The sequence below is a fragment of the Chrysochloris asiatica genome, unplaced genomic scaffold (assembly GCF_000296735.1).
Source record: "Chrysochloris asiatica unplaced genomic scaffold, ChrAsi1.0 scaffold00047, whole genome shotgun sequence".
NCBI classification, from domain to species: domain Eukaryota; kingdom Metazoa; phylum Chordata; class Mammalia; order Afrosoricida; family Chrysochloridae; genus Chrysochloris; species Chrysochloris asiatica.
Genome location: NW_006408565.1, coordinates 7,176,834 through 7,190,386, shown reverse-complemented (window position 1 = coordinate 7,190,386; position 13,553 = coordinate 7,176,834). Strand labels below are relative to the sequence as shown.

At 41.1% G+C, this 13,553-nt stretch overlaps 1 protein-coding gene across 4 annotated transcripts in view; it reads left to right on the top strand.

Moving 5' to 3' along the window:
* PTPRU (protein tyrosine phosphatase, receptor type, U) overlaps nucleotides 1-13,553 on the top strand; it is a 136,693-nt gene that overhangs the window by 38,926 nt on the left and 84,214 nt on the right. For all 4 annotated transcript variants that reach the window (XM_006862200.1, XM_006862199.1, XM_006862198.1 and 1 more), the window contains exon 8: nucleotides 11,545-11,853. In XM_006862200.1, the coding sequence (XP_006862262.1) occupies nucleotides 11,545-11,853 (309 nt within the window). The remainder of the gene's footprint in view (nucleotides 1-11,544; nucleotides 11,854-13,553) is intronic.

The following is a 13,553-nucleotide window of genomic DNA, read 5'->3' as shown; positions in this document are numbered from 1 at the left end:
TCCACCTGATCTGCCATCTTTTTCTGGAAGTTGGAGCAGTTTGTTTTTGTAAAGCTTACAGCATTGGAAACCCTATGGGTCAGTTCTATTCTATCTTATAGGATTGCTATATGAAGGCAGTTTGAAGGCAGTGGGTTTGGTTTGGATTTGAGTGGTACAAACAGTTTGAGACCAGCTGCTACCTAAAAGTTGGTGGTTTGAACCCACTCAGTGGCGCCACAGAAGACAGACTTGGTGAATAGTTTTGTGACAATTATAGCCAAGAAAACCCATTGGAGGTGTTCTATTCCACAACATATCGACTCTGACAAGGAGTTTGGGTTTTATTATTATGAATAATAGTACATTAAAAAACTTACTGCTGATAGTTTTTCCCCCCTGAGTTATTTCTTTAGGTTAGTCAGGAGTTGTTCAAGAAAGGTCATTCACACATAAAAAATGGCTGCACTAATTTATACTGCTACTAAGTATTTCACATGATTCCAACTCCAGATGGGCATATGTGTGTTGGAGTAGAATTGTGCTTCATAGAGTTTGCAATGTCTGCTTTTTTGGAAGCAGATCACCAGGACTTATCCGTGGAGGTACCTCTGGATGGACTAAATCCTCCAACCTTTTGGTTAGCAGAAGAATGTAATAAACCACCCAGGGATCCCATTTCACATTAGTGGGTAATTTGATTAAAATCAACTCATGTAACTCCTTCACTCTTTAGTGTAGGTGCTATTATCTCCATTTTTCAGTCAAAGAACCTGAGGTTCAAAGGGATTAAATATATGACCTTCATACCTGGAACGGAACCCACTCCTAGATATCACCTTTCAGTCAAACAACTGACAGGTTTATCAAGTGAACAATAACACCCCAACTAAGGAACAGACTCCTCAGAACAATCAACCATACCAGATTAAAAAGGCAGCATTTGCCCCCAAACAAAGCCCAGAAGGCAGGAAGGAACAGGAAAGAAGGATAAAGGAAACTAGGAACCCAGGGGGACTCTGGGAAGAGTGCTATATGGTTGTTGAATGAAGGACTAACTTGCACTGTACTTTTTCACCGAGACCACAATAAAATATTAAAGAAAGGGGGAGGAGGACGTTAAAAAACTTTCCCAAAGACTGAGAGCTCATAAAGTGTGGAAATGGGATTTGACATTTGGTGTACCTGACCCCAGTCAACAGTCCCTTCCACTAGGAACAATAGACTGTTTCTGGGTTATTGCATTTTTATTAGCATTAAGCCCAATGCATTCTGGCCCTAATTTAACAGATGTTAAGAGTTACCCTCCTTGTTCTAGTGTGTATTTCACCTTTGATCTTGGTGTGACCTGTAGTCCTGTGGAATGTGAAGGGATAGGGCTTTGAGATCCCTATGTTCTATTCTGCCAGTGTGTGCTGGCAGCTGAAAAGAGTATGTCTGGATGCCAGATGGTTTTTGGAAACACTGAGAGACTCATTAATTCACACCCCTCAATCAACAGATCAGTCTGTAGTCAACAAACTATTTCAGCACCCTGGATCTGTGTAGGAAGAAAAGAGAGAAATGAACTTTCTCTTCAAAGGCCCCTCCATCTAGCTAGGTGAATAGGAGGTAAGACATTTTGGAGAATGAGATGGCCAACTATGAGAATAGGCGCTTTATTCTTCTGATCTGAAGAGTAAAGCGCCTATTCTCATAGTTGGCCATATTAAAAACTTGAGTAGACTGCCAGTATTTATGAATCCAGAGGTTTCACATAAAAATGGGAATTTCTGGATTTTTTTGAAACTAGGAGGAGCTGTCAACCCTGAGCCTATAGTCCTTTATGATGACAAAGTGGAGTAGCAGCTGCCCCTTGTGGATGGGAAACCCACTGTTTGCCATAGTCTCCACCTGGCTTGTGTCGTCCATTTGCATTAATGTTTTCATGTCTTAATCTAAATGCTGCTGGAGGGCAAAGAAAACAGCGCACTGCAGATGAGTTTGGAGAGATTGGATGAATGTGAGGCTGGTGTTCCAGGGAATGGGGATTGAGTGAGCAGAGCTGCAGGCAACCAAGACCTACTCTCACTAGTGCAAGTTAAACAGTGGTACCTTGGCTCCCATGTAACCTGGGACAGTACACTTGGGGTGGCCAGGCTATACCAGAACCAGAACTAAGAAGTCAAGGAATAATATGAGAACTTCCGTACAAATGGCAGAGTGCGCACACACAAAACCGAACCCCTGCATTCCAACTCTGAGGTGGCTTCAACAAGTGCCTGAGAAAATGCCATTATCTTTTAATTCCGTATGTCTATGAACTTTTTGAAGCCGCCATCAAGTTGACTCCTACCCATGGGGACCTTAAGTGCAACAGAACAAAACTTGGCCTAGTATCATGTACCAATGCATCCTCACGATTGCAGGCATGCTTGGGTTCATTGTTGTAGCTGTTGTTTCAGTTCCTCTCAATGAGAGTCTTGCCTTTGCTGGTGCTCTATTTCACCAGACAGGATGTCTTTCTTTAATGCCTGATCCCTCCTGATGAGGTGCCCAGAGCAATCCAAGTTGGACAATGTTCTGCTGTGATCCATAGGTTTTGCTGACCAATTTTCAGAAGCATATTGCCAGGCCTTTATTCCTAGTCCTTCTTAGTCTGGGATCTCCACTGAAATATTTCCATATGTGTGACCTTGCTGGTTCCAGTATCACACCAACACACAAGCCACCACAGTACAACAAATGGATAGATAGGCTGTTGTTAAGTGCAGTTGAGTTGGTTCTGACTCATAACGACGCTGTACTGAGTTTTCAAGGAGTGGTTGGGAGGTTTGAGTTGCCAACCTTGCCGTTAGCAGTCCAGTGATTACCCTACAGTGCTACACCAGGATGCCGACAGATGGGTGCTTGGGATTAAAACAAAACCATATCAGAATTTCTGTGGACCAGGAAGCATAAGGGTGGCATCTCATGTTGGGTTATCTAGAAATAGGTGCTGTTGAGTCGCTTCTGACTTATAGAGACCCTGGGCACAACACAAGGAAACACTGCCTGGACCTGCATCATCCTCATAGTTATTGTTACGTTTGAACCCATTGCTGCTGCCAATGTGTCAGCCCGTGATCCTCCACTTTACCAAGCATGATTGTCTCTCAAGGGACTGGTCCCTTCTAACAATATGTCCGAAGTGTGAGACATAAAGTCTCACCATCCTTGCTGCTAAGAAATACTCTGGCTGTACTTCCTCTAACACAGATTTGTTTGTTCTTCTGACAGTCCATAGTACTTTTAATATTCTCCAACACCATAATTCAAATGCATCAATTCTTCTACAGTCTTTCTTATTCATGGTCCAACTTTCACATGCATATGAAGCTATTGAGAATACCACAGCTTGTATCAGGCACACTTTAATCCTCAAACTGCTGTTTCCATGAGTGTTAATGGTGGATACATGCAAAATGAAGTCTTAGACAACTTTAATCTTTTCCCCACTTATCATGTTATTTATTGGTCCAGTTGTGAGGATTTTTTTTTTTTTTTTCTTTACATTGAAGTACAACCCATACCAAAGTCTGTGGTCTTTGTGCAGGTTCCTCATGAGCACGATTAGGTGTTCTGGAATACTCATTCTCCACAGTTTTGTCCTTAGCTTGTCATGATCCACGGAGTTGAAAGCCTTTGTGTAGCCAATAAAGCACAAATAAACATCTTTCTGGTATTCTCTCCTTTTAGCCAAGAACCATCTGATGTCAGCAATGCTATCCCTCCTTCCTTGTCCTTGTCTGAATCTAGCTTAAACATCTGACAGTTGCTATCACTTTTGAGTTATCTTTAGCAAAATTTTATATTCATATGATATTAATGATATTTTGTTATTATTTCCTCATTCCATTGGGTTCCGTATCTTTGGAGTGGGTACAAATATGGCCTGATGAGTGAGTAGCTTCAGTGCTGCATCAGTTCGTTGAAAAATTTCAATTTGTATTCCATCAATTCCTGGAGCCTTGTTCTTTGCCAGTGCCTTCAGTGCAGGTTGGACTTCCTCAGTACCATCATATGCTACCTCTTGAAATGGACCATTTATTTTTGGTACAACGACTTTGTATTCCTTCCATCTTCTTTTGATGCTTTCGGCATTGCTTAATATTTTGCTGAAAGAATCCTTCAGTATTTCAAATTGAGGCTTGAATTTCTTCCTTAGTTCCATCAGCTTGAGACATGCTAAGATTGTTCTTCCCTTTTGTTTTTCTAACTCCAGATCTTTGAACATTTATTATAATGTTTGACTTTGTCTTCTCTAACTGACCAGAACCAGGCAGTGTTTCATTCTATTGTAATAGGGTCGCTATGAGTCGGTACCGACTCGATGGCACCTAACAACAACAACAACAACAACAACAACAAACTGACCTTTAAATTTTTCTGTTCAGTTTTTTTACCTCCTCATTTCTCCTGTTTGCTTTGTATCTCTACACAGCAGAGCAAGTTTCAGAGTCTCTTCTGACATCCATTTTGGTCTTTTCTTTCTTCCTTGTCTTCTTAATGATCTTTTGTTTTCTTCCTGTATGTTCCAAATATCATCCCACAACTCTTCTGGTTTTCAGTCATTAGTGTCTAATGCATCAAATCTGTTCTTGAGACAATCTCTAAATTCACGTGGAATATGATCAAGTTCATATTTTGGCTCTTGTGGACTTGTTTTAATTTTCTTCAGCTTCAGTTTCAACTTGCAAACGAGCAATTGAATGGTCTGGTCCACAGTCTGCCCCTGGCTTTATTTTGGAAGATGATATGGAGCTTTTCAACCATCTTTTCCCACAGATGTAGTCAGTTTGATTTCTGTGTGTTCCATCTGGTAAAGTCCATGTGCATAATTGTCTTTTATGTTGTGAAAATCATGTTTGCAATGAATAAGTCATTGGTCTTGAAAATTCTGTCTTGTTATCTCCAGCCTCGTTTCTATCACCAAAGCCATATTTTCAAACTACTTCTTTGTTTCCAGCATTTGCCCATAAGATCCTTCAATACTGCAAGCCGAGGCTTGGATTTTTTCCTTCAGTTCTTTCCGCTTGAGAAAGGCTAAGCATGTTCTTCCCTTTAGGTTTTCTAACTCCAGGTCTTTGCACGTTTATTTATTTGTCTTCTTGAGCTACTTTTTTGAAATTTTCTGTTCAGCTTCTTTTACCTCCTCATTTCTTCCATTTACTTTAGCATCTCTACATAGGAGAGCAATTTTCAGAGTCTCTCCTGACATCCCATTTGGACTTTTTCTCCTTTTCTTGTCTTCATAATGACCCTTTGGTTTTTTCTTGTATGATGTTCTTCATGTCATCCCACAATTCTTCTGGTCTTTGGTCATTAGTGTCTAATACCTCAAATCTTTTCTTGAGATGATCTCTAAATTCAGGTGGAATTTGTTCAAGGTCATATCTTGACTCTTGTGGACTTTAAACACTTTCCCTCAGTTTCAGTCTGAACTTACATATTGATGGTCTATTCCACAGTTTACCCCTGGCCTTGTTTTGGCTGATGGCATTGAGCTTTTGACCATTTCTTCCCATAGATATAGTCATGTTAATCCCTGTGTATGCCATTTGATGATGTCCAGGTGTATAGTTGTCTTTTATGTTGTTTGAGAAAGTTATTTGCAATGAACGAATCAGTTGTTGTTGTTAAGTGCCGTCGAGTTAGTTCCGACCCATAGCAACCCTGTCTGTATAGGGTTTCTGAGCAGCGGTTGGTGAACTTAAACTGCCAACCTTTCGGCTCAAACCAGCTTTGAAGTCTAGTGCATTAACCCACAGCGCCACACCAAGACAAGTCAATGGTCTTGCAAAATTCTATCATGAGATCTCCAGCATCATTTCTATCAACAAGGCCATATTTTCCAATGACTGATCCTTTTTGTTTCCAACCTTTGCATTCCAATCACCAGTAATTATCAATACATCTTGAGGCATGTCTGATCAATTTCAGACTGAATTGGTAGAATTCTTCAATTTCATCATCACTGACTTTAGTGGTTGGTGCGGTGATTTAAATAATAATGGCATTAACTGGTCCTTCCTGTTGTTGTTGTTGTTGCTAAGTGCCATCTAATCAATTCTAACCCATAGCGACCCTGTATAGGGTTTCCAAGGAGTAGCTGGTGAGCTTGAACTGCCCACCTTGCAGCTCAAACGTTTTTGCAGTCTAGTGCATTAACCCACAGCGCCACACCAGGACTCCTGACCTTCCCTGTTGTTGTTATGTGCCGTGGAGTCGGTTCCGACTCATAGCGACCCGGTACAGGGTTTCCGAGGCTGTAAATCTTTACGGGAACAGAAAGCTTCATCTTTCTCCCGTGGAACAGCTGGTAGTTTCGAACTGCTGACCTTGCAGTTCATAGCCTGATTTGTAACCACTGTGCTACCAGAGTGGATATTATTGTACCACAGATAGCATTGTACATCAAGACAGATCTTGACATGTTTTTTAATGGTGAATTCAACACCATTTCTCTTCAATTTATCACTCCTGGGGTAGTTGATTCCAAATGGCCAATACCAGTCCAATTCAGCTCACTAATGCCTAAGATAGCCATCTTTGTGTTCCATTTCATTTTTGACAGCTTCTCATTTTTCTAGATTCATACTTCACACATTCCATTTTTATTACTAATGGATATTTATAGCTGTTTTGTCTCAATTCGAATTGTGCCCCATCAAGCAAATGAAAGTCCTGAAAACTTTCCTCCATTCACATCATTATGTTCAAATCTATGTTGAGGAGGCAGCTCTTCCTCAGTTGGATTTTGAGCACCTTCCAACCTGAGGGGTTCATCTTCCGACACTGTATATGACAATGTACTGTTGCTATTCATAATGTTTTCTTCATCTGGCACCTATTCAGAAGGGATTTCAGTGGCTAACCATTCAGAAGTAGTCTGCCTTTCCTTCTTCCTAGTCTATCTTCGTCTGGAAGCTCCACTGAAACCTGTCCACCATGGGTGACCCTGCTGGTATTTCAAATACTAGTGGTATAGTTTCTAGCATCATAGCAACATGTAATCCACCACAGCACAATAAACTGAGAGATGAGTGGTGGAGTGAAAGATGTATGTGTATATATATATTATTGGCCCAGGATGTTGTGCACAGGGTCACTATGAGTCAGTACCGACTCGATGGCACCTAACAACAACAACATCTCTATCTATCTATCTATCTATCTATCTATCTATCTATCTATCTATCTATCTAGATGTTGTTGTTGTTGTTGCTGTTGAGTGCTGTCGAGTTGGTTCCAACCCATAGCAACCCTGTATAGGGTTTCCAAGGAGCAGCTGGTGAGCTTGAGCTGCCGACCTTGCAGCTCAAACGGCTTTGCAGTCTGGTGCATTAACCCACAGCACCACACCAGGACTCCATGTATATATATATATGTGTGTGTGTGTGTGTGTGTGTGTGTGTGTGTGTGTATGTGTATATGTGTGTGTGTATATATATGTGTGTGTGAGTGTATGTGTATATATATATATGTATATATATATACATATATAAACTCACTGCTAACAATCAATTCCAACTCATAGCGACCCTGTATAATGTTTCTGGGGCTGCAAATCTTTACAGGAGCAGAAAGCCTCATCCTTTTCTTGAGGAGTGGCTGATGGGTTGGAATTCCTGACCTTGGAGCTGGCAGTCTTGTGCTTATCTTATGACATCACCAGGGCTCATAGATATTTAGTTTAAGAAAAAGGTCTGCATAGTTGTGGAGGCTGGCAAGACCCAAATTCGTGGCATCAGGCTGTAGGCTTCTCCTGACTCATGTGGTTGCAGGGGCTGATGAGTCGTAGATAGACAGGCCTTAAGCATTCTGCTGGCTCACAGGGCTGTGGGAACCCCAATATTTGCAGGTCAGGTGATAGGTTGTTGGCTCATGTATCAAGAACAAGAGGTCAGGTGATGATGAGTAGGATCCAGAGAGTGAAAGAACCTTGGTAGAACATCCATTCGTATACTAGAGGCCGCCTGTACCCCCAAGGAAACCCCCCTTTCAGCTAATTGACTGCTCACATCAGATCTCATACAATAGTGATTATATTACCTATGGAAGTGCAGTCAGTCCAATGTCTGCTAAACCACGGAGACTCATAGCCCAGCATGGTTGACATATACCATAAACCATCACAAGTGATGAAGGGGCTTGCAGGGACTGTGAATATAGGAAGTCAGCCCTGTAATGTCCATGTGGGGTAAGACTTGGGTGTGCCTTACTTGTGGGGAAAGGAGAACGGATTCTGTACGAAGTCAGGCGGTAAGCTATGCTCTTAGAAGATGCTGAAATAACTCATTGGTGAACAGATACGAGTGTAGGACTGGAGATGTGCCATCTACCTGTGGCCCAGAGCAGAAAGGGTAACTCCTAGGTGGGAACAGAAACTTGTGGTGTACTGCACTTGGGCCAGCCTCTGAGGCTGCGCTACCTATGTGCTCCTGGATTAAGAGCAGGCCAGGTTGATGTTTCTCTTTGCATATTCTTTATAAAAGACATTCTGAGCAAATTAAGCATATAAACAAGAGAGCAGGGTCACATGCAATAGTCTGAAGAGGTCAAGTAGCAGTGCTTCCTTATCCATTCATTAAGGCATATTCTTAGCTCCTCTAACTGGGAACATTTTACAGATGCTCACAGAACTCAAGAGGAATGAAACTGTGTTTCATAGAATCAGAGTTCAAGGGAGAAAAGGATCGTTAGAAGTAGCCTTATTTTCCCCCCTCGTTTTACAGAGGAGGAATTTGAGGTCCAGAGATTTTCTTGCGATCACATAGCTGGTCATTGTGGAGCCTGGCCCCTGAGCTTCATCCTGGCTTTGTTTCAGAAACCTCAGTTTGTTTATTTATAAAATGGGCATAACTTTCTAACGCCATGCAGTTGTTAGAGGTTGTAAAATACAACACACTCCTCCTTCATAGTGGATAGTTGTTTCTCTTCTGAGGTATGGTTTTTATTTATTTATTTAGTTTTGTATTTGGACAGTGTACTCCTCATCTAGCCTCACCAGGTTTGGATTCCAGCTTCACCCTTACTGTCTGTGTGACTGTGGGCCAGTTCCTTGCTCCGGACATCCATTTCCACATTAGTAAGACAGGGCTGTAGTGCTATAGGATAAGTGTTGGACCGCTAACCACAGTTTTGGTGGTTCAAGCCCACCACCTGCTCAATGGAAACCCTGTACAAGGTTGCAATGCAGTGGAACTGACTTGACAGCACGTAAGAACAACTATAATAGTAGGAGGCACAAGTGGTTTGCAATAGACTGATAAGCTGAAGGTTAGCAGTATGAGCCTCCTAGCATCACCAAGGACCTGCTGATCCACTTCTGTAAAGATTAGAAGAAAATCCTATGCAGTAGTTCTACTCTGACACATGAGGTCACCATGAATAAGAACTGACTTGATGTCAATGCTTATTTATTTATTTATTTAGTTTTCATTGGATTACAAACCAAACTAAAACTCACTGCCATGGAGTTGGTTCTGACTCATAGTGACTCTTTATAGGGTTTCGGAGACTGTAAATCTCCACAGGAGGAGACAGCCTCATTTTGCTCTCACAGAATAATTGATGGACTTGAATGCTGATCTTGTGGTTAGCAGCCCAAAGCGCTACTGGCTATCCTTTCATTGGATCCCATTGAGGATTAAATGATATAAAGCACTTAAAGCCTTTAGAACAGGAGTGGGGAACGTCCAGTCATTTGGTCTGGCCCTGCCAAAGCAACCACAGTTCCAGCCATCATATTGTTGTTGTTGTGAAGTGCTGTTGAGTCGGTTCCGACCCATAACGACCCTGTATAGTGTTTCCGAGGAGCAGTTGGTGAGCTTGAACTGCCAACCTTGCAGTTCAAATGGCTTTGCAGTCTGGTGCATTAACCCACAGTGCCACACCAGGACTCCAGCCATCACATTAGGGGTGAGTTAAATGTTTGACCAAACATAGCCGGCTAATTTTTAAGTTGATAATTTTGTATGGCCGGCGAATGATGTTATAAATTTTGGTAGTAAAAAGGTTCTCCACCTCTGCTCTAGAAAAATGCCTGACACCTAGAAAACCCCAGTAGCTGTTGTTAGGTGCTATCAAGTCAGTTCTTCCAACTCCCAGAGACCTTATGCACAACAGAAGAAAACACTGCCCAGTTCTGTGCCGTTCTCACAGTTGTTGTCATGTTTGAGCCTGCTGTTGCTACCACTGTGTCAATTCATCTGGATGACAGTCTTCCTCTTTTCTTGCTGACCACCTTACTAAGCATGTTGTCTTTCTCTAGGGACTGGTCCCCCCTGACCACATGTCCAAAGTATGAGAGATAGAGTCTCTCTATCCTCACTTCTAAGGAGCATTCTGACTGTACTTATTCCAAGACAATTTTTTTTTTCCCTTCTGGTAGTCCATGGTATTTTCAGTATTCTCCATCAGCAGCATAATTCAAATGCATAGCTTCTTCTATGGTCTTCCTGTATCAATGTCCAACTGTCACATGCATATGAGGTGACTGAAAATACCAGACTTTGTTCAGGCGCACCTTAGTCCTCAAACTGACATCTTTAATGTTACTTAGATGTGGCACTGTGGGTTAGTGCTTTGAACTGCAATATCAGTTTGAACCACAAGGTTGGTGGTTCAAACTCACTAGCCACTCCTCAGAAATCCTATATAGATAGGGTCGCTGTGGGTTGGACATGCCTTGACAGCACTTAAAAACAATAACAAATAAATATTAGCTGCCATTATTAAAGAAGCTCTGGTAGCATAGTGGTTACGAATCGGGCTGTGAACCTTAAGGTCAGCGGTTCAAAACTACCAGCTGCTCCACGGGAGAAAGTTGAGGCTTTCTACTCCCGTAAAGATTTACACCCTTGGAAACCCTGTACAGGGTCGCAATGGGTCGGAACCGACTCGAAGGCACTTAACAACAACAACAACAATTATTAATACTATCACTATAATTTGACAACATATCATATTTTCCTTTTTGTTTTGCGAACCGGTGAATGCGTCACTGAGTTTGAACCTTGCCTTCAGAAACGTAATGGCATACATTCCTGTTTCTTGGATATTCTCTGGCTTTACTTATTCTTGAGTAATATGTACGCTGTAATTTTGGGGCAATGAATTAAGAAAATGAAGAAACAGGTTGATGTAGACTGGCCTGGGGTAGTCCACGATGTCCTTGAACTGTGTGGTAAACTGCGTTATTAAATAAATTTATAGGGCTTATTAAATATTAGCCTTAGATGCACAGGCTTTCCACACATTATCTTAAACCCTCACAACCATTTATAAGGTAAGGCCATTTTGCATTTCAGGAAACTGAGATTCAGAGACGTGAAGAGATTCAGCCAGTGGTTGTTAGCAGAACCAGGACAAATGTGGCCTCATCATGTACTCTTACTCCCTGTTCAATGTTCTAGATAGCTCTTGAGCTATTGGGGACCAAGGAGGGATGGAGAGGTGGTTTCATTCAACTGTCTGATGGTCTCTCTCCTTGTTCTTCTCCTCCATTCCCCTTCCTTTTCCTCTGCTTCCTGGATTCCCCAGAACCCATGAGGGCCCCCAAAGGCCTAGCCTTCGCTGAGATCCAGGCCCGCCAGCTGACCCTGCAGTGGGAACCACTAGGCTACAATGTGACCCGTTGTCATACCTACACGGTGTCCCTGTGTTATCATTACACTCTGGGCAGCAGCCACAACCAGACCTTCCGGGAGTGTGTGAAGATGGAGCGGGGTGCTAGTCGCTACACCATCAAGAACCTGCTGCCATACCGGAATGTTCAGGTGCGGCTCGTGCTCACGAACCCCGAGGGGCGCAAGGAGGGCAAGGAGGTCACCTTCCAGACGGACGAAGATGGTAAGAGTCTCAAGCCCCACTCCCAGGGGGACAAATGCTTACCACAGTCACCCTATGTCTGCAACTGAAATTTATAGAATATATTGTTTTGCTTAAGATTACAGTAACTGTCTAATAACAAAGCAATGATAGTATTTATTATCTAGAAGTCAGGTCAGATTGGTAGAATTTCTCTCTTTAATGTTTGGAGGAATTCACAGTGAAACCAATTGGGCCTGAAGTGGAAAGGTTTTTAATAACAGTTTCAACTTTTAAATTAGATGCAAGCATACAGTTTTCATTTTTAAAATAGACATAGAAAAGAAAGTAAAATAATATATATATATATATATATATATATATACACACATAGGAATATATATGATAGACTAGGAATATTTAAAAAGTAGATATGGTAATACAGAGAATTGTCTAGGGATATTATAAAAATAGATATAAGAATATAGATGTAGGAATATTCCCTTTTTTGTTTATTTATGATTTGAGAGAATTCATTTTCCATTCAGTAATGTTTACACCTTTTGTTTTGTGACATTAGTTGTAATCCCCTCTGGTAGCAGCACTATTCGCATTTCTTTTCTGGTCTCCCATTTCCATTGGTCCCTCTCTCCTGCCCCTTCTTGCCTTCCAGATTTCGTTCTTGGGCCAGTGTTATCCTTTTGGTCTTTTGTGGTTGGTTAATTTGAGGAGTATGTTCCTCGCTCATGGTTGTTATTGTGCGCTTTATAAGCCTGTCTGTTGCTTGGCTGAAGAGTTTCTGGGAGAGGAATATTCAGTTTTGGTTGTTTGTGAAGTGTGGAATCAATTCTGACTCAAAGCTATCCTGAATAGAGTTTTCAAGGAGCAATTACTGGGTTTGAACCACTGACCTGTGTTTAACAGTCCAGTGCTTATCCTATAGCATCACACCCGGATTCCGTTTTTGAGTTCTGTGTTTTTAAAGAAATTTGTTCATTTCATCTAAATTGTCAAATTTCTTGGCCTATAGTAGTTTATAGTATTATCTTATTATGCTTCTTTAATGCCTGTGGGATCTATAGTATTTTCCCATCTTTTCATTCCTGGTATTGGTAATTTGGAGCTTCTCTTAGTGACTCTTGGTAGGTGTTTATCCATTTTATTAATCTTTCCAATGAGCCAACTTTTGGTTTGTTGGTTTTCTTTATTGCATTTTAATTTTCTACTTTGTTTTTTCCTTTTAAATACTTTCTTTGGGTTTGATTTGCCGTTCTTTTCTTGCTTTTGAAATAGAAGATTAGATAATTGGTTTTGAGATTTCTTCATTATAGTATATATGCATTTTAGGCTACAAATTTCCCTTCAAGTTATGCTTTAGCTGAATCCTATGAGGTTTTAAAATTTAATAATTTTTTTAAAATTGTGAATTGAGTGAAAGTTTACTTGGCAAATCATTAGTTTTACACTCAACAAATCATATTTGGTTTCATTGCAATGATTACAATCTCCTCCATGTACTGTCATTTACAAGTATTCACCTATTCCCGAACGTTTTCTTTTTTTTAAAGGTTTTATTTTGATTTGAGTGATAATTTACATGGGAGAACATCTGTTTTCCACTCATCGTTTCATTGCAATGATTACAGTCCCCTCCATGCATCATCATTCAACAGTATTTGCTTCTATTCCTTCTGTTTTTTTTTTTTTTTTTTAGATATCCGTGTTCACGAGCAGGTTTCAGA